Source organism: Chroicocephalus ridibundus, chromosome 4, assembly GCF_963924245.1.
Source record: "Chroicocephalus ridibundus chromosome 4, bChrRid1.1, whole genome shotgun sequence".
NCBI lineage: Eukaryota > Metazoa > Chordata > Aves > Charadriiformes > Laridae > Chroicocephalus > Chroicocephalus ridibundus.
Window position 1 is genome coordinate 48,891,956 of NC_086287.1, and position 22,334 is coordinate 48,914,289.

The window sequence follows — 22,334 nt, forward strand, 5'->3', positions numbered from 1 at the left end:
AGTTCTGACAAGGAGGCTGCTTTTAAGTAGCTGCTTAAATGACATCTATATTTCCCCACCTGTGGAAAGAAGCAGAATAGGCTCATAGTTACAACTAACGAGGGATAACAGAACCGGCTCCCCCCACAGACCTCAGCCCCGTCCTGGCCCAGGCGCAGGGCACGGTCATGGCCGCAGCCCGGGGCGGTGCTGGCGGCTGCTGGGCCCCACCTGCAGCCGCCTCACCGAGCGGCTTCTCCTCCCTCAGCCCTGTGCCGTTCCTGGGCCGGGCAGCCGGCTGCCCGGGGCCTTACCACCCGCTCCTGGCTGCGGTGGTTTCCTTCACCAGGGAGCAGGCTGGCCATGGGGAATGGGCCTGTGCCGGTGGCGTGCGGCAGCAGGGACAGCTGCCCGGTTTTTCACAGCCAAAACAAGGGAGGGAAAACTCACTCCAGCTTTTCACAGAATGGCAGGGGTTGGAAGGGACCTCTGGAGATCAACTAGTCCAACCCCCCTGCCACAGCAGGGTCACCCAGAGCAGGCTGGACAGGAACGCGTCCAGGCGGGTTTGGAATGTCTCCAGAGATGGAGACTCCACCACCTCTCTGGGCAGCCTGATCCAGTGCTCTGCCACCCCCAAAGTAAAGAAGTTTTTCCTTACATTTAGACGCAATTTCCTGTGTTCCAGTTTGTGACCATTGCCCTTTGTCATGTCACTGGACACCACTGAGAAGAGCCTGTCCCCATCCTCTTGACACCTGCCCTTTAGATACTCATAAGCATTGATGAGATCCCCTCTGTCTCCTCTCCTCCAGGCTGAACAGATCCAGGTCTCTCAGCCTTTCCTCATAAGACAGGTGCTCCAGACCTCTGATAATCTTTGTAACCCTCCACTGGACTCTCCCCCGTGGTTCCTTGTCTTTCTTGAATGGGGGAGCCCAGAATTGGACACAGCACTCCAGATGTGGCCTCACCAGAAAAGAGTAGAGGGGGAGGACGAGACCCCTGGTCCTCCCTCCCGTCTTACATTGCATCAGTGACAAAAACAGGCTTCGGAGCAGAGTTGCAAAGAGACAGTAACAGTACCACAAGGAAACCCAACCCCTCCTGTCTTCTATCACATGCCCAGGATACTTCACAGTACATCGGAAGCTATTGCAGACACACATCATCTCAGTCGCCGCAGTGAGCAGACATTCAAAAAAAAATCAAAGTCAAGGCAATTCAGGTTAGAAAGCGATTCCCTGCTGCAGTTCGGAAAAAAAGAGACCTCAGAGGAAGCCTGAGAGCGGGAACCCCAACTGCAGGCTGCTAGCACCACACACAGGGCAGCGGGGACATCACCACAGGCTCCAACAACACCCCTGCCAGATCCAGCCTTGCCCGGGTACCACTGCTTCAGCGCCAGTCAGATGTGTGTGCCGTTCCCCTCAGGCGTATCTTTCCAAACACCTTCAATAGTTAGAAAATTGTTATTTGGAAATAACTATTTCTTACTCATAGCTTAATTAACAGTCCTAGTTAATAGTTTCTTTTGTGTTCCAGTGATTTAAAAATATCTTTAAAATAGATAATGGCCAGGAAAACAGAGTAATAAAAGCTTTGGTTTTGTCAAGTAAAAATACTGTAATTTTCACTGCATTATTATATATGATAAAGGACAATCAGGCATTTGAATATACAGGCAAACATTTTAAGGAAAAAAACAACACGTTAAATATTCAGAGTAAATTTCATTTTATTTGTTTTACAAAGCCCAACATACAGATTGTTTAGTCCAATGCTTTCCACATCAGATCCAGAGCAAACCAAGTCATGTGCTCTTACAGAACTAATACCACTGACTTCACCATCCCTGTTCCAAAAAATTAAGAAAACTCAGATTTGATCAGCACCATTGCATCGGTATTCAGGTTTTTTCAATGTACAGAAATGTTAGCCCCAAATCATGTCTTAGTACAACATACTTTACTTCAAAATCAGAGCTTGAAATTATTCTTTCAAGGACAGAAAACAACCTCCACCCTCCAACCATAGGAAGTCACCACAGAAACCACTGGCAGCTGCTTGCAATTTGATTTGCCTTGGAAGTTTTCTAAACATTTTATGTTTAGAAAAAGGAATGTTAGAGACCAAAATCTTTATTTAAAGAGTAGGTAAATACAGACAACAGCAGTGCAGACTTCTCATATATTCTGATCCCTATCATGTGGAGTTGGGTTAACTTCAGCCTCACTGGAGCACTCCATTTTGGAATAGAACCATGAAAGAAATCAGTTAAACACAATTACATTTAAAGTGTTCTACATTTACAGAAGTTTACTGTTTCTCATTTTTAAACCTGTCTCAAATATTCAGGATTCACGTTTCAAAGGGCCTCACCAAAAAGACAGACTGATACATACTTCAAACGGAATTTAACCATCTATGCTAACAAGGAACATAACTCGTTTCAAGCTCTGCATTTAAAGTGCCCATAATCTTTAACATATCAACCAGCATATAACACATAACTTGTGACATTTATCTACATTGTGTTATCACCACCTATTACAAAGAGCAGGCACTGAACTTTTAAAAATGTTATTACAAATCATAGAGATTACTTATTACTGAAAAGTTAGAATCCATATTCAAGAACCAGAAATTTAAATAATTTTTGCAATGTTATTTTATGTATATATTTATAGATGAGCAGTTACACTCATTTTTGGTTTTGGCCCAGTTCCCTCAAGTTCATAACCAAAAAGAAATCACACTGAACCACGTAAGCAGGGGAGCGCTCATGAGCTGTCTGACAATGCAGAATCCTTGCAAATACCCAAAACCTGATCTGGGAAAAAGTTACACTCTGTCAATAGTGCTAGGTTACCTTTTTAAATAAATCTGCTCCCTTCCCACTCCTCCCCACCCGTCCAGGAATATGTGAGAACTACTATTTTTCTGCCCTTCACCCACGCACACGATACATAGATGTGATGGACGCTATATAACCAAGCTGCTCCTCAACAGCGCAATGTCTGATCAAGTCCATGTAAGTATTTCTTAAAGCACAGTGCAATTTTAGTCTGAAGTGCTTCCCCCCCCCATAAGATCTATAAACAAGTAAAGCCTATTTTTAAATCAATATTAGCAGTCAGCAGTCTTGTTTCACCTGTATCCTCAAAACGAGACTGTTTTGCTTGTTAGAAAGTACACCTACGATTGAAGATGTTTAAAACGTTAGGTCTGCTTGGTGCTGCAGTGTGGCTATGGAACCTGCAGAAGTCCCAGGCTTCCAAGATTGAGTTGCCTCCACCTTAGTTCTCCTTCATTTTTTTCAAATAACGAGCCCGTATTTGTTTGTTTGTTTTCATGAGTACATTCATGACAGCAGGTGTAGGTAGAAGTGAGAAGATCCATCCCTAAAAAAAAAAAAAGGGGGGGGGGGAGTCTCGGCTTTTTATAGCCTGTACTAATTGAAATCTAACAGTTACCAGCACACACAAATATTACCAAGTTATGATTAGAAGTTAAAGAACAAAAATATTTAATATTCAAAATTATTCTTTTCTCATCTTCCATAATAAACACATACAAAGGACATTCCAGATCCTTATGTCTTCCAAGGTGACTTACCATGAGTGCGTGGGGTAGGCACCCGTTGGTCTGGGACTGCAGGCCTACCGTGCCCAAGGCAGCTCTCACATAGGTTTCAGGACTGGGCTTATCAAAGGTTGGCTTGCGGATTTTGGACATTTTTGTTGCCACATAGTACGGTAGAACACTCTGCACATAGGAAAGATCCCATTAAGGAGAGAATGCTTTCAGATTAACTTACAGATCCATCAAGAAACTAAAATGGTTGGAAATTCAGTAACCCGTATACTGAATTATAGCTTAAGCTAGCCTTCTTTGTGATTCTGGCTATAAGATCAGAATGTACAATATCAAAAACATTTTCAATCAGATATCTTGTGGGCCACATTTGGCATGTAAAAGATAGATAGTTTAGTGGTCTGTTGACAGTCAGCATCCCCAGTTGGGGCCCTAGAAAAACCACTCGTGCAAGCCTATGGCTAAAAAGCTTTTCTTAAAGTTTTTGAGTGCAAAACTTCATTCCAGCTGTTTCACAGAAAATGCTGCAGTGTTTCTTCTCTGTAGTAAACACCCAATGTTTGCTTGGGAAGGAGGAGCAGAATCCAAGACAGGGATTTTATACTTGAGTAACAGCTCCTCAGTTAGGCACCTGTACAGAGAGAAACACGAAGGCAGGATGAAGAAGGAAAGGGAATATCAGAAGACTTGGAACATTGAGCTTGTCACTCCACAGGAGGGCTCAGAAGAAGGAGGAGACATTGTACCAGAGTGGAAGACCTCTAGGACAGAAGGAAGTATCAAGAAGTGGAGCACAGTTAATGGGTTTTTACAGCGATGTTTGGAAGAAACAGAAAAAGCGATGGTGGGTCACAGAACTATCGGCCCTGGCATAATGGAAAAGCAAGAGGAAGCAGCATGAATATGTGGTTGACAAAGGGACATTGGTACCACAGTGGCATGTCCACGGTGGGGCAAGATCCCCCAAGACCTCAGGGATGGATCTAAAACCACATTCCACCTATCCCTAGCTCATGCTACTGGAGAAGGAAAGGGAAATGCACGTATACTTGCACACTAGCAAGCAACCCTCTTTCCCCATAGTCATGGTTTTGGCATTGCTTTCAACTTGTCCTCAATCTATGCCTCTAAAAAAAAAAATGTAATCAAAAAGCCCTGTTCTATAGCCACTCAATCAGATATTGACATACCAGATCTCACAAGCTTTGAAAGGTTGGAACCTTACCACTTTGACAAGGACCTCCTAAAACATTGATAGTTCGTCTGTGGCTATACTAGTGATTCAATTCACTACTGCCCATCACAGTAGTGCGTGCGATGATTCATGGACCTTTACAGCAGATATCTGAGAAGTGTGTGTCCACTTATGCTGCGTTAATGGATCTCAAAATGAGAATACCCCATTTCAAAATTCAGTATATTTGGGCAAGTTATGGTTTGGAAACCTGCTTCCCCATGTTAGTCTCTTAAAGAACAATGACCACACATGCTTGACCTCAGAAACATTAGCTCTACTATCACACTCTTAAAAGCATAGCACAGGGGGAAAGGACCACTTGAACTCTCATTGACTATTCATCCATGCCATGGCTGTGCACGGTTCAACAGGAATTTGACCACCACAAACAGGAAACATTGGTATGTCTGCTCATCCTGCACCTTAGAACATTAAAACCATCTCTATAAATAGGACTTTCAAAAATATGAATGCATGAATCCACTTTTGAATGGAGAGGAAAAACATGGAGACTTGAATTTCAGAAGTGTAAGAGGTTACCATCATCTCTTTGAAGCCTCCAAAAGCTACAAATGCTTGGGTAAGAAAACTACTCATTCTATTACCATAACAGCATAGTTTCAGCTCCCGCCTGTGAACCTCATCCATTTTTCAGATTACATTTCTAAACTCAATCTCTAGTTTGGTGTTTTTAAAAAAAAGAAAAAAGAAAAGAAAAGAAAAACATTCTAAGCTTCTTATTCACCACCAAATTATATCTGCAACATCCTCACATACAGTGGCACAATGCTTATAGTTAGGATTTATCTTCTGTCTATAGTTAGGATTTATCTTCTGTCTTCCTCTGCTCAAAAAAGACTTCATAAGTGAACTGCACTACCCAGTTAAGCCACTGGATAGCATGAAGGGGCAAACAATTGTGCATGAGGATACTTGAAAAAGCAAGCATACGGTAGCACTACTGGTTAGCTATTGATACACAGACTTCAAGGCACACGGAAGCATAGGATTACACTCCAGCATTTTTTTCCTCCCAAATGCTCTCTAGACAACAGAAACAGGTATTTAATTTCAGAAACATAAGATTTACCACCTCCCCATTAACTGTGCTGTATTTTAACAGCTATGAAGAGACCTGTTGAATCCATCAAGTTAGTTTTCCCCCCTTCTTCCTCCACACAAGGATCTCAGACATTGATGAACTATATCTAAAACTAGCATGACATATTAAAAAAAATAAAAAAATATTTCATTGCCTGAAGCCCTTTAGCATTTTGTATTCAGGCAGATAAAATGCCACACTACCTGTGCGCAAGGAACTGTATAGAAAATTCCTTGTCTTTATCCAGAGAAAGCCTAGCCTGCCCTCCAGTTTCAAAACGTGCCTTAAAAGTAGCTTATGTCAATACCATCTCACTTGCTCTCTTAAAACACTTGCTAGTACTTACAGCTCTGATACTTATTAAAATTGGCTGGCACTCAGAATTGGGGTCTTGAATGTTGTATGGATGCAAAAACTGATCTCAAGTCCTGAACAGAAGCCTCTATTAATTATGCTACATTCACATGAAAATAAGCCCCCAAAAGTCAGAATAGCTTGTTTACACAATTTTATCACCTGTTTTACCTTACTTTAAAAAGAAGACCTGAACTCTTGAGTGTTTCGAAAGAAGTCTCTTTCCATTTCTCCGTGGGGAAAAGGAGGGTGGGGGACATAAAGGGCAAATGGAAGAATTCCAGCAACCAAAGCTGACCTGTGCAGAAAGCTACAGTGCAAAGGTAGAAAGCTTTGGAGGAAGGCAACGCCATTGATCTGGTGACAGCACACTTTTGTGAATACCCAGAGAGAGAGAGATAGGCTTGTTCAGTGTGGGGAAGAGGAGGCTGGTGGTGATCCAATGCCTACCTATAGTTATTTCATGGGCAGTTACGAAGATGAGAGCCAAACTCTTCTCAGTAGTGCCAGATAAAATAACAGGAGGCAAACTGCCCATTTTGGCTGTGAACTTTCAGACCAGACACTAAGGAAAAAACATTTACTAGGAGAGCAGTGCAACAACACTAACAGGTTGTCCAGAGAGGTCACAGCACCCCTGCCCTTGAAGGTCTTCCAAGATTTGGCTGGATAAAGCCATGACTAGCCCGTGACCTTGTGTTAGCAGCAATCCCACTGCTAACACTAGAAGAACAGGAGGTTAGACAAGAAAACTTCCTAGAGATCCCTTCAAACAAATACTTCCATGATTCTATGATCTGATATTTCATATAGTGGATATGGTAGAAGAAAACAGGTAGTGGAAGTTTTCATTGTTACACTTTTACTATGGATGGTAATGAAGTATAGAGGGGAAAATGCCAATACTGACATAAGTTTAAAAAAAAGGCAATAAAAGAAAGGGGTAAAGAATTAAGCAGTATTTTTAGACATATTCAATGAGTAAAAGTTTCAGAAGAACCTACAGAAATCTTTCAGGGAGAGATTTTTCAAAAGGAGCCTTGAGAGAAGCCCTCATTATCTTCTTCCTCATTCCTTTTCTTTTTGCCTGTCTCTTTCTCTCCATGTAAACACACACAGAATTTTAACCCTATGCTATTACTGTGCTGCTTCTGTAAAATTAAGCAGGCCTATCAGCCAAGAAAGAATATAGTTTTAATCTAAAGATGTCTGCATGGCAATAAAAGCACTATATACTATCAAAATTAAGCTTCCAGAGAGAAGGCGATCCACTTGAGCAAAACTGATATACCTTAGGTTGAACTTCAGAAACCGGTAAAATAAAATACCACCTGTACTGAGTTTCTGCTTTTGCCGCACTGGTACTCTGCGGATATTGACATGGTACGAGTTAACCGTTTTAAATAGTGATCTCAACTGTAAGTGCAAATCTGGATTAAAAGTGCTACGTTTCTGAAGGTCAGAGAGATGAACTTCAAAGAATCTAAAGGGGATGCAGTCTTCCAAAGGGCTTGAACAAGATACGTCAGCTAGTCTTCACAGAAAGGTACTTGTAATATTCATTAGTGGTTTACAGTGACTTAGGCTGGAACAAGACGAGAAGGACATGGACTGTAATAAAATTAGCATAATAAATTGAAGCTGTGACAGCTACTGGTCATCAGGCCCACATAACTCAGAATGGCAACTCACTGTCTACGTTTAGGAGCAAAAAAGCAGTGCTGCCAGGAATTCAGCACCTTTTGCCAGCATGGGAGTTACAAAAAGACAGCTTACCACAACCTGTTATGTTTTGCACAGGAAAACATAATTATGGATACAGAATCATTTGTTTATAGTGTTAAAAATGTAAGACACTGAAAACGTTTTTTCTAGCTTTTCCACATCCAAAAAGCTAGAAAATCTTTCCCATACTATCTACAGTCATACTGTGTTTAATGCCTTTAGCCAAGCATGAGTTACTAGGTTATTTACCATTTCAGTTTCAATAGGTACTCCATAGTCATAAATGAGGGGTACCTGCTCCTTCTATGTTTTCCTCTCAAAGTGACAGAGTACTATTTAAGCAAAATTTGGGGAGGAGGAGACTGCCTGGTTACAAATGCAGGTAGGAACAACAGATCTGAAAGATGTAACAGTTCTTTCTCCTGCAAGCATCTGTCTCCAAATACTCTCACACCAAGATGACTACCAGCAGAGCTTTACCTGAGAAAACACCATAAAACAGAGAAAGAACTTAGGTATACCGCAACGTGTGCACACACACATAAAAAATATCACACCTAGCTCTACTGCCAGTGAAGCTGTGTGTTGAAGGAGCCCATGCCTCACAGTTTGCAGGTAGGCTTGAGCAGGAAAGAAATCCTACCGGGAGACTTCATATTATTGATGTAGAAAAGAGAAATACTCTTCCAGTTCCTTCGGTCTGTGACCACGGATTAAAAGAAGGCCACACTACATACAGATGAAACTGATCAGGAGAACAGCTGTCTGATAACGAAGCTCAATCTGCAAGTAATACAACTTGAACCACACTGGGAAGATAGAAGTAATACAGATGGGTGAAAGGGAAAAGAAAGCTGTAAGGAACTTGCAGTATGGTAAAACTGACCCATTGCTGGACGGTTTGGGGATGAAGCCAGGGAAAGGCTTGGAAAGTCTGAGACGAGAAAGTAACAAGGAGACATAAAACAAAGTTGCTCCAGCTTAAACCACTTCAAGAACTAAGAGCACACACAAACCACCCTGTACGCTGAACGTGGACCTGTTCAGAGTGATGCCTTTTCATGCATCCTTCATTGCTGCACATTGGCTTAGCTGAAGGGACACCCCAGGCTGCTAGGACACAGCATCAAGTGCTCTGAGGAGAAGTTACACTTTGGGAGCTCTACATCAAGTTGTAATCTGTTACCAGTGTAAAACTAGTGTCATCTAGTCTGTCCTCAAGGTGGTCTATAACAACAGTCATTAAAATGCTTTCAGGGACCACCTTTGATAGCTTCCTCTGCGCTGCCAACAGACCCCAAAATAAACAGCATCCCTTTAGATGTTTAGTATGTTAGATGTTTAGATGTTTAAATGAGGTTCCCAGTAAAACGTCAGTGACTGCATGGGAAAAACTCCCCCAGCAATTGTCTTTTTTCTTAATGCAATCCCCTGTCAGGAACTGGGACAGGACATTATACTAAACATCTGGATACTAAAATGCAGGACATTTCCTGGTGATAAATTCTTGTTTTGCTAAGTAGGCTTAAAGGGAAAAAAATAAAAATCTAGCACATCAATAAGGTAACATAGCCCTAAGTTGGTAACAACTTCTCTACGGCTTTAGCCAGTAACAAAAGTTGTGCTGGCATGCTTAATGACTACACAAATATGGCAGGCAACTTTGCGCCTTATTCCTCATAGGGCTTTCAGAGTTCAGACGGGTTTGAGACCCACCATACAGAATAGGGGAATGACAGGCATGGACGTAGGCTCATCCTGTTTGTGAGAAGATCCCTAACTGAATTTGAAAGAGATACACCACTGTCTTCACAGTAGAGGTACTATCTTATACCACCTTTATCAAACTGACTGCTCTGGAGAGCAGCAGGTGTAATACGTAATAAAAAAATATAAAAAAAAAAAATCAGTGTTTGCCCCCACGTTTTGGAAGCAAACTATATGAGGATGTGAGAAGTGATATTAAAGCAAAATCACATGAAGCTGTGAGAGTCTGGCTTGGTTTGCTTTTATGCCCCATCAAAAATAACTAAAAACATGCTACTGCTTACGCTAGTTGATTCGCTGACACTGCAGGGAATGGACTGCCACAATTCTAGTCTTTTGAGCAGTCACCCATTGAACCTCCGTACAAATGCACTCCAAAAGTGCATTCCAGTAGATTAAGTGGTATGAAGAGGTATTCTACAGAGTTGCACATATTTTTATGGAATATTTTATACTTTAAAGCTCAGTTACCACCATCAGCTATAACAAACAAACGAAACCCATGTTTTTTGTTGCTTCAAGATGCATAGTTTCAGAGTAGCTGCTAATGGGATCAAAGGAAATCCTTATCCTTAATCTGCGTCACATATTCATGAATAAGGGAATATGCTGATTCCCTTTTGTTACCAAGACACCAATGTTGCTGTGGTAACCACACTTACATGAAACAAACTCTACTCACCTGCACAATGATGCCCTTGCTCTTGTATTCTGCATGGAGGCCTCGGGAGAAGTAATCCACAAAAGCCTAGAGAGGAAAGAAGGGAAATATACAGCATGCTACGCATTAAAATGGAAACCAGAGCTTGCAGGTTTTTGTAAGCATATTTGAATTACTATTTATAGTTCCTGTTTTCAAAGTGAAAAATCTTTGGTTTTCAAAGAAACTTTGCCTATTAGAACAATGACATCTGAATAGAAACACAATGCTTACGGTGTGTTTTTACAGAAGTGAGGCTCAATCTAAGCAAATAAAATCCTTTCTAATTTAGAAGGAAAAGAAACTACATTTGTTACATAAAGCCTAGTTAAAAAAGGAAAATAAGTCTTTGTATGTTCACATTGTTCACTACTTAATATCATCTCCTTAGACTTTTTTTTTTTAAAGGGTTATTTAAGTAGGTTTCTCTTGTATGGGGTTTTTAAAACATAGTTTTTAAATATCTTGTATTCTGCCTTTACACTTTTAAGAAATGCCACCTTATGGTAATACTTGTTCCTAGTCCTGAAGTCCACCTCCACAGACTTTCTTCCAAAATTCTGGAAGTTTTCACAATTACAAGACTAAAAGCTTAAAGAATGAAGTAAAAGGGATTAAAAGGTGGATGCCAGTACCTGCCTTCAAGATGCCCTCACATCTGATACAGCTGCTCCCATAGCCATGCTGAGAAAGTATTGTCCTAATAACCCAAGGCCACTCAGCAGTTCAAACCAGCACAGATTCCCCCTCCCTGAGTTTCTTCTAAACCACCTTTCCAGTTTTCCTTCCTGCTGTCCAGTGAGACAAAAACATCAGGTTCTGCTATGATTTCTTGTTTCAGTAAAACAATAGGGCCAAGTAGGATCAATGGAGTGACTATGATTCCTTTAAAAGTATCTTGTTTTGTCGTAAAATAGGGAACTCTCCACAAGAAGGTTAAAGAGTTGGACTGTGTCTGTTCCTGATAATTAGCCAAAGCCATTGACTTAGACCTGAAGGGTACTGTACTTTAAACCCCCTCTATATAGATGAGGAAAAAAACCCTAGGAATTGCAGATACACTCTTTCTATAGCTACATTAGGGGAGTCACTTTCATGCTTACTAATCTTGCCGTGGTAGAAGATGAGCAGTGCTGAGAATAAGCAGATTACTTAACCTGTAATTGAGTTTCTTAGGGGGAAGGGAGGAAATATTTGAGATTCTCATTGAAAAAAGACTAACCAAAGCAGTGTAAGGCATATTATCACTAAAATCAGAAACTCAGTTCATTCCATAAAGCTGAAGGCACTGCCACAGTGAAAGTGACCTTTTGTATTAAAACAAAGAACTGCGCTCTCAGGAAACAGCTATTTCAAGAGCAAATTTTATCACCTAAAACTAATCCAGGCTTTCATGATTTCTAAACCTAAATATCCCCTCCTTTAGTATGAATAAAATAGTGTGCATCAATTCCTTTCTGAAAATATGAAGATGTTACCGAGAGTCTACAGGAAACATAGGCCTGTTCTGACATGAATGACACTACTGATGGTTTCTTCATCCTGGCAAGGTTCTGCTTAGACTCTGAAACCCTTGAAGTATTTAAGGTAATTACCAGGTGCATCTGAAAAAGCTGTAGTGCCATACTGCTTTAACACAAGTGTAAATGTCTCTTGCATTTAGTTCTATCATATATACTTCAGTTCCCTACTATGTACCCATAGTCTGTCTTTACGGAGTTAACTGGAGACCTTTTAGGTGAACATTTTAGAAGCCCCTACAAGTATTTTTAGGGAAGAAAAGAAAAAAAAAAAAAAAAGACCAGCTGTAGAAAGACAAAACTGTCACAGTGACACAAAGAGAAACCAGAGCAGATAAATTTAACAAGAAACGTAGATCTAAAGTAGTAACTTATGAACTGGTAAAATAAACCAGCCTATTGTGGAAGACGACAGGAAATTTCCATAAAAGACATTTTTGGCTAAGTGGGGAGCTTCTTGACAAACTGAAAATGAGCATATGAGAAACAGAAACAAGGAGAAGTAACAAAAGAGAAACATAAAACATTATTGGGTACTTGGGAATAAAATCCAAGCTAGGAGAAAACTAGCAAAGACTTTAAGGGTATCAGTAAAGGATCCTACAGGTACACTAGATTCAAGAGGCATTTCAGAGAAATGGGGGTCTGTTGATGGATGAGGGAGACAAACTAGCGATAAAGGATAAAAAAAGGTTAAGTTATTCAACACTTCTCTTGCCTTTGCACAGCCAAAGCTTGCTCACATGCCTCTGCATGCACCAGCTTTGTTTAACAGAAGAGACGGGCAGAGGCAGCAACAATTTAGGGACTACTCAGAGAAGCTTGATGGAGCCATCATGGATTCACTCAAGAGAGCTAAAAGAATGTCCGTATGTATACAAGTCCACTGCCTACAGTATCTGAAAAATTATGAAAACTGGGGGAGGTCTTTGGCAACTGGAAGAGGGCTAACATATCCCTCCTTGAAAAGGCAAGAATAATCCCATCAGCTTTAACTCAGTTTGTGGAAAGATCATGGAGCCCTCCTCTTGTAAATCATTTCCAAGTATATGAAGGACAAGAAGATACATCAGAAACAGTCACAGATTTACCAACAGCAAATGATGTTTGACCAACTAAATTGCTTTCTCCAATGGACTGGACTAGCTTTGTAGATGAGGGAAACAGATTTTTAATACATGCATGCATGTGCATGTATAGATACATTTTCACTTCAGTAAAGCTTTTGACATCATCTTCTCATTTGGAAGTCGAGCTGAAAGGCCAGACTGCTGGCCAAACTGAAAATTGGCTGGACCACCAGGCTCAAAGGGCCATAATCAATAACTTGACAACTGGCTGATAGCAAGCAGAGAACCCTACAAATCAATACAGAAGCCCATGTTCTTCTGTATCTCCTATCAGTGACCTAGACGATGACACAAAGCACACCGTCAGCAAACTCGCAGATGACAGCATTAGACGGAGCAGCTGACACGACAGAGATTCAGTCTGGAGAGACCCTGATAAATTTGATTATTATTAAAAATCATGAGATTTCTGGACTGGCACAGAGTGAAGTGCAAAGTTCTGCATAAAGAGTGGGTTAACGTCATGCCTTAATTTTGGTCAAGTAGCAGCCCTGCTGCAAAGAACCTGGAATTTATGGTGGCTTCCAGCGAGAAGATAAACCAGTAATCCACATGTTGCAAGAACATCAAACGACATACTGGGCTACATTAGGAGGATGCATGGTCAGCAGAGCAAGGGAAGCTGACTGTTTGGTAATGGCGAGGCCTTAGAGCTCTGTCCTTTCTTTTAACCTGAAATGTTAAGTTTAAGACAACTAATAAAAAGGGAGGACAAATGTTTTCTTCCAACAAGCACCAGAAGAGTCCTATTTAAATAAATATATATACCTTATATATTGAAGATACACATCTTCAGTAAGATTAGGAAAAAAGTTTCAAAGTCAAAATAAGAAAGTGTATGTCCCTTCTTAACCTCACACTAATCTTGCTTGATACATTAGCATCCTTTTCCACGTTAAAGTAGAATGCATGACTAAATATACAAAGAAGTCATTTCCATGCCAGTAAACCCTTGCACTCATTTTTCTCTCAATTTTCCAGCTTCCACTACTGGAAAAATTTAAGTTAGAAACTCGGTACTTTTAGTTCCTGAAAGCACCACTAGATGGACACCAAAACATTCATTGCTGTAGCGTTGGCTTATGTTTGACACTTGATTTCAGTGTGGAAAAGAACACTTACCTTGGTGGCAGAGTAAAGCGTCAGCAGTGGAGTTGGATACATCCCAGCAGCTGAGGAGATATTCAGGATTACCCCTTTTGATCTGAAAGGCAGTGAAGACACATTATCATGAAATAAAGGAAGTGTCTTTCACATTTCATAAAATTACTGCAAGCCTAAGAAAACCCTTTAGGATGCAACTGAGATTAAGAAATCTTCATGAAACCCAAACAAATCCTAAATTGAAATTTACCAATATGACTTTAAACACAATATAAGCATTCAAACATGTAGTATAAATTAGGAAGAACTCCAAGGTCAATACAGCAAGAGAATCAAGCTCCATACATACATGTATACATGTACACACACACTGGGCTAAACTATACAAATCCGATTGAGCAAAGCTAGCACAAGCCCTAAATGTCAGGCTAAGGTGGCAGAAATGGCAATACAGGTTTGTTGTATATTTTACACTTTGATAATCCCTTTCATCTTCTATATTTTACTTCAGATCTTCAAGATAGGAAGTACCTGAATCTACTGCTCAAATACAGGAAGTGTTTTACTGTAGTATGGAAGATATTCAGTGGATGACTACAGAAGTAAGTTGTTCTACAGCTGTATTACGGTAACACAAAGTATTCCAAAATCATATTTAGATAAGGGTACCAGTCCGAAATGAGCTACCACCTGCTCTGCTAAGCACCTCTAAAGTATGTGCAGGTAGGACAGAAAGTAAGACTCCTGGATTTCCCAACCCACTGACTGATTTTGAGTACGTCTGCTTCTGTGACTAGTTTTACCTACAAAACCAGACATATTATTTAGTGCTAGGTAGAAAGAAGAATTCGTTTTAAAAGCTTCAGGCAAATTAGGGCAAGTACACTGTTAGAAGGCGCTACCAGACAGTCCAACACAGTGAAAGATGCATCTCTTGTTTCTTCTTACCCTGTAGTAAATGCAAGCCAGTTTACCTGAACATACTACTAAGTCTGCCGTGTGCAGCGCAAACATTCACACAGGTAGGGCATCATGCAGTTCAACTCCACAGATTTACACATGAGTTTCTCATCGTATTTGTTCATCCAGGTATATCCTACGCCACTGCTGCCACAATGATTTAAGTAGCCATCTTGAAAACAAACAGCTGAGTTAAAGTGACCCTTAAAAATTAAAATTATATAACTCTTTGAAAATCATGACAATAGATTCAAGCCAATGGGGCTTCTGACATGATACAAGTGTGAATTAAATCTGTCGATTCACCTCTAGAATCAAGATGGCTAATGTGACAGGAAATAATCATTTCAGTCATTCAGGATTTCAAACGCCTTTGCCAAAGTTCATTGTATTTTTCGGGAGTTACCTGCAAGGCTTGATTGGTGAAATAAAGTAGTGGTGTGGATCAAAACATGTAGTATGGAGAAAATAAGATCACAAATTAATCATGAATTTTCATGACAGCAAAAGGTTAACAGTGGATGCCAGAAGTTTCTCCTATCAAGACAGGTGGTGCTTGTGATATTTATTCATGAGCTCAAATGGGGATTAGAAGCGAAATGAGTATTCATGCAGTTTTTAAGAGATTACGAGATTGGAGAATACTATAAGGAACTTTTTAAAGAGTGCAGACTGCTATGTGAACAGACCACAGAATGGCAGATGAAAAATCAATATTAACAAAATCAACAATGGATACTAAAGAAAATAACGTGAATTAATCACAAACCTTGCAGGACTCTAAATCAACTATGTGGTCCCTGGAAAACCTGAACAAAATCCACAAGTTCTCCTTCGTGCAGCTGTCACCAAAACCAGCCAAAGAACAGGATGGTGGGAATGGCAGGGACAGATCCACCACCACTGAAATATTGTATTAAAGTCTATAGAACACTTTTATCCCTCCCAATATAGGACAGAAATATTAAGAACCTGATGATTTAAGAAAGGGGAAAGGAGAAAAAAAAAAACCCTGCTACATCGATGAGGTGAAAAGATTGGTTCCATTTAGTTATTTAAGAGACTATTAAGAGCAGCCACGAGAAGAGTATACAGACTAATGAATGGCAAAGATCAAGATCTTGATTTATCCTCTCAGAATACAAAAAAAGAGATGACACTTATTTAAATGAAAGACTGAAATTTAGATCCGATAAAAGGAAGCAGTCTTCCCATATTCAGACTATGGGAATACTTGCCACAAAACTTAATCGAGAACAAAAGCTTAACAAGATTCAAAAAGGGTAAGCATTTGTATGGATGAACACCAGCCTCATGCTTATAAAACAAACTGAAGCTTTGGAAGAGAGGTTGGCATTCAGGCTGTAAAGCACAGGTCTCCAGCATCTGGCTAGACTGCAACTTTCCAGCAGTAGTGACCACCATCTCGGGGCAGGGAATTAATGGTCTGACCCAGTGAAGAAAACCCTCATGGAAACACAACAAATTAATAGCAGCCCCTTGCAGAAGCTCCATGTATTGGTCTCTTTGAAGCAGTCAATGCCACTGTGGGTTTTGTGGTTTGTATTTTTTCTTTGTAAAGAAAACAGTCCTAGTCTTAAAAGCTCATAACTTAAAACCTCCACATAAAAGGAAACTGTGAAGTGTGTGTGTGTGTGGAACACTTCCAATTACTCCAATTGCAATTTTCCTTCTTAGAGAAATTGCAGAAGAAATGTTTTCAGGGGGGGATCTGAAGAACTACACGAGCATCAGTGCAGCAAAAAGAAATTTTGGCTCCATCCGACTCAACTGTGCACTTAAAAAAAAAAAAAAGTTGGTCAAGATGAAGAAAGCCAGACCCACACCCTCACACCTCCCCATCATTCTACCTTAAGCGGTCCAGCGCCAGGGAGGCTATATTTAGCCATCTCCCTGTTGCTGTGGCAACCAGCGCCCGCTCCAGCTGCACGCCAAGTGGAAAGAGCAAGCTTCCTCTGTAATGTAATTATGCACTTGCTACTTCCCTGGCAATAAATACCAGAGTTTGATATTTGTCGAGAAACAGTCAACTGATTTTTGATGGTGGTGGTGGTTTTTTTGTTCCCAAAGACATCAAGCCTTGATTTTCAGTTCTATGAGTCTCCCACCTTAGATAGTAGCCTGAAAATTTACAGAGGAACTACTCATTTAAGTGTAATAGGAAGCCGCAGATTATAAATTGTCACTTTAAGTGTTCAGAGCACAGGAGAGGAGCCACAGCAGAGAATCTAAATGCCATTCCCAGAAGTGGCATTCATCTAATGCTGTTATGTTTATTATAAATAAAAAGTAACAGACACACCAAGACCCAGTTGTGTTTTCTCCTTACAGACCTGCATGTAAAGTCTGCTCTATTTCTGTATTAGTCTTGTAATATATTGCCATAAAACCAATGCTCAAATACGTAAAAGTACGCACTATAGCTGCAAGATGCTATCGCCTACTACGTCACATCTCTCTACTCAACACACTATCCTCCTTCAAAAAGTGAGAAATAATGGATGGGATTTCTAGGTTAGTTTTATTCTTAGAGCCTGGAGCCCTTTCTCCTAACCTGCTGTCCCACGTGAGAAATTTATGGTTGGCCCAAAGAGCAGCCAAGTACAGCTACCATTCGTTCATGCTCTTGGATTTGCTGGACAGCCACGTCCTCCTGTGGTTACAGACTCTTAGCGGTGTTAATGGCCTGTGAGCTATGACTATGCAGGAGTTGGCAGCTGCAGACATTGCTTCTGTGCGCTGCAAACCCAACTGACTTCACAAAACCAAACAGAAAATGGAAGCTCTTTCAAATATTTTTTCTTGGGACAGAAACCAAAGCCTTCATTCAAATTGAGCAGCCATTCAAAGTGGCTCCTCACACACAGGAAAAAGTTCAAGATGTGTACTTTTTTCTTTTTAACCACTGTTAACCTTTTCTCTCCAAGCTTCTTGAACATTTATCTTTGAGATTCCTGAGGTAATCACGTAGTTAAGAAAAGCAAGAAGAAACACGACATGGTGTGCTCAAGGGTAGTCAGGGCCACAAGTCAGCAGGATCCTGGTTTGCTGCCTTTCATTCAGAATATCTTACCCAGGTTAATGCATAACAAGAAAAACATACAGAGGATATTCTGTAAGTAGAGTATACATCATACTGCCCTGAGAAGCTGAAGTGATCAACTCTGCCAAATAGATAACTATGACATTTCTTTAGATGCAGAAGAAACTGAGGCAAAAAATTGTTAGAGCTTCAAAGTTCCAAAAACTGATAACAAAACAACATTAAATCCTTCGAAAGCAGAATGGCTTTGGTCACGTTGGCTTCTTCAGAGGGTGGTGGTTTCACAAAAGCCAGGTCCCTTTATCTGTCAATAACAGTACATAGGCAAGGAGTAACTTTTGACTTACAAACCCTGAGTATCTGCCACTACATACTATAGTCCTCATCCTCTACTCTAGCTTTATTGGGAAATAAAGCAGAACTCTGTCTTGTGTCTTCTTTTCTAATTCAAGCTTCTTTACATGAGATCACTCATTCTTATCTCCCAGTTGTTTAACTAAAAATCTAAGCTCGCCGTCACCCTGATGTGTTAGACACTGACCCCCATACTGGCCACTAGCTCTGATAGTTTGTATCCACGAAGAAACTTTGGTTTAGATGTGAAACATTCGCTCTGCATCTGTGCAAGACCTGAAAAATTGAATCCCAATCTATGATGAAGACTCCCAGATAGTGGGATGATACAAGAAATACCAATTTTTTTTCTTAATCTTTGTTGGGTTTGAAGTTCTTGTCCCATATATATGCTCCTCCTACGGTATTCGCTTGGAGGCAATACCATGGTGACTGTCACACATGGTTCTACACAGCTTTTCTCAGTATTGCAAGTGTAGCTCAGACCTGACCTAGGGCAACCCCCAGCAAGCCAGGGTTAATGTTGCAACAGAGATGGTGAACAGCCCAGGACAGTCAACAGCAGCTCAAAAACAGCCTGGAGGGACTACACGGAAACTGTGCACCTTTTAGTTTCACCTGGGAGCTAGCTAAGAAGTCAGTTCACGTCTTCCATGGCGACAGCGGTGTGCATTAACTCTTATTTTAAAGAGCTGGTCTCCGATACTACTTTTCCAAATGATCACAGCCTTTCCTCAATATACCTCCTACTGTATAATGAGAACATATTCTTTGCATCCATTTTACTTACAATGACTTAGAGAAATAGCCTTAAGAAGGTTATTCCCAGGAACTGTAACCACCCCCTCAGAATAGCAGGTTGTTGAGTTAGTGCTGATGAGTCAGACGGGCTTTTTAATTCTGTTCTAAAAGGAATCACCACAACAGTGGAGAAGGGAGAGGAAAAATAAAAAGGGAATCGAGTGGAAAAGGCTTCCACCGTCTGATGATTCATGCACCATCAGCGTGACTCACCCGGCATTACTCTGCCATTAAAACATGGAGACTAGGCTGATTAGTCACAGTAATGAATTTTTCAAGAAAGGATTCTCCCCTATAAATAATGATGACTTTGTCTGGATAGTGTTAGTGTGACTCACCTTTCCAGCATGCCGGGCAGCACCAATCGTGTCATCTGCAAAAAGAAAACATTCGTGATGGCTGAGAATGCAGACACCAGACAGCCAGAGACCGAGGGAAGCCTCCCTTCCTCCCAGAAGCAGCTGCCACCCCCTCCACCTCAACCAAGGATCAGGGAAGCAGAGACCATACTTTGCGTAGGCAGTTTATTTTTATTCTACCTGGATAACTTGGCTCTGTCAAGTAGTGTGTGCACTGAATCTGGTGAACCTATCCAGCTAGTAGCCTAAGTACAATCAGTACAATAAAAAAATGTCTTCACCGCTCTGCAGCATCCATGGCCTCTAAAGAACATTAAAGAACCAGAGTACTACGGTAACACGTATGACCTTTCTGTCCCCACAAAAAGCAGCTGTCTTCCTCAAGACCGACTAAATTTACTACCCATGCCAAGACTCAAGACAATATCCAATGCATTTTAACTAGGCTTACTGAACTACTGATTTTAAGTTAAAAATAAATTGTGGAGCAGCAAGAGCACTGGAAAGCACTAGTGAAGATAAGTTTCCTGCCTTATGTTACCTACAGAAAACGTTTAAGACACCAAAAGATTTTTTGCTGATTACATAGATGTTTTCACAGTGAAAAACCTATACCTCCATGCGGAAAGTAGCCTGGCAAACCTCCCCGCTGCTCCAGAAGCTCCTGCCTTCGTTATGACTCTGAACAATCTATTTACAACCTGGTTGAAGGATTCTCCAGGGCAGTAACCCTAAAACAAACTTCCCAGTCGCAGACAGAGTAGCTCTGACAAGGGAAACAAATCAAGTATTGATCCAAACTTTGACAAATTTTTAATTAGTGTGAAATAGCTAGTTTTCCTACTACTAATTACTACCATCCTACAACATGATTTAAATCCAAAATTTCTCCCTTTAAGAAATAATGTTGCCAAAGTTCAGCTTGTGCCAAATACTACCCTGCCCCCAACCAACCCTGTTAATAAGTGTCATGTCAGTGACACCAAAGACAAAGCAGACAAGAAATATAAATTGTTACCACTTCTCACATCTTTAAAAGTGTTCCAAAAAAGTTCGAGAATGCCAGTGAGGAGGGTGTAATAAAATACTGATGGCATCAAGATGTAATGGTACTCCCACTGATACCAAATTACCTTGATAGCTTAAAGCATAAAGCATTTGAGTAGTATGGGAGGAAACACACACACAAAAAAGAAATCGGCATATACAGGAGCACAAAACATCTGTAAGCACTTTTATTACAAAGAAACAAATCTTAGTGTAGCAAGCTATTCATATTACTATCACCACTTCGTTAGCCCTTACATATGACTAAATCTGGTTTGGGGGGCGGGTTGTTTGTTTTCATTTTTAATTATAAAAATGCCCTTTCAGTAACAAAGGAGAAAAATCACAAAAGAAAACAAGATTTCAGTTGATTGCAGCCGACACAAAGAAAATGGTAGGGAAGGACTGTGTTTTGTATTTTATTGGCATTTCTCACTTAGAATAGATCCTGCCATCAGCCGTGCTGCATGACAGCTTCGATAAGGGACTGTACAGGCAGGAGCTGAACAGACCTTAACTTTCATGAAGTCGGCTGTTGACATTACTTAACTCTCAGCACTGCCCCAGAAGTCAAACTAAGTATTCAGAGTTGGTAAACATCACCAAGCTCAGCAGATGCAACTTAAAAAAAAAAAAAAACTCTAACTTAGACTTTATAGTCTAAGTACACATGAGCTTTTTCTTTCATACACTAATGCTTCAGAAGAGATGTGGAAACAACTGTTTGTTTTAATAGTAAAGGATAAAGAATGACTTGGGCTGATTTTAAGACAAGTTCAAGACTAGCAGATCTTTTATCTTGGTGCAAGCTTTATGCTCTCTCCCACAGATACCGTGGCAAAAAGCAGCATACTGTTTCTTGCCTCTAAAGACAGTGTAATGCTGCATATCACTCCACAGATTGACACACGGATGTGGACTGCAATTGCCTTTCCTTAGGCAACCCACAAATGGTCTGAAAAACCAGTACAGGCTCTCCCGTTGTAATGCAGAGGGGACCCCACGTTTTAAACTTTGTCATAAATCCACTCAAATGCATTCAGGGTCCAAATCTGAACTGCAACCCACCAAGCGGCTCTAACAGCGTACCACGAACCTGCTGGTTACTATTGATATCCAAATGAGAGGACAGAAAAATATACGACAATAATTGTTTCACTTATATAAATTTCAAAACTATGAAGCCATTGGCAGCCGAGATATTACAATAGGTCCACAATGCAGGCGGAAATCAAGAAGTCTCTCACCGCCAGCTGTGTTAAATAGTCTGTTTCTAAAGTTCAGCTGGACAGGCAATCAGGGTTTTTCTTTCCCTCCACAGAAAAACACTGATGGCAAAACTGCATTTCATACTCCACATCACTTCCATTTGTTCCCATTAAAAATCAATATTTTGAGGGAATTTCCAAAATCTGTGAAATCGGGCAAAACTGTTTTTCCTATCTATATTTTTTACATCTTGTGTTGTGTGAAAGAGAGATATATGAATATTCAGTATCTTTATGTACAGAAAAAATACCATTTTTTTTAAAGA

General features: G+C 40.5%; 1 protein-coding gene across 1 annotated transcript in view; it reads right to left on the reverse strand.

Annotated features, from left to right (window-relative positions):
- Nucleotides 1-1,699: 1,699 nt before the first annotated feature.
- The window catches only part of HSD17B12 (hydroxysteroid 17-beta dehydrogenase 12), an 89,978-nt gene continuing 69,343 nt past the window's right edge, over nucleotides 1,700-22,334 (reverse strand). Inside the window, 5 exon segments of the mRNA XM_063332706.1 lie at nucleotides 1,700-3,383; nucleotides 3,598-3,747; nucleotides 10,444-10,509; nucleotides 14,234-14,315; nucleotides 19,733-19,767. Coding sequence (XP_063188776.1) covers nucleotides 3,279-3,383; nucleotides 3,598-3,747; nucleotides 10,444-10,509; nucleotides 14,234-14,315; nucleotides 19,733-19,767 — 438 coding nt within the window. The 3' untranslated portion in view covers nucleotides 1,700-3,278.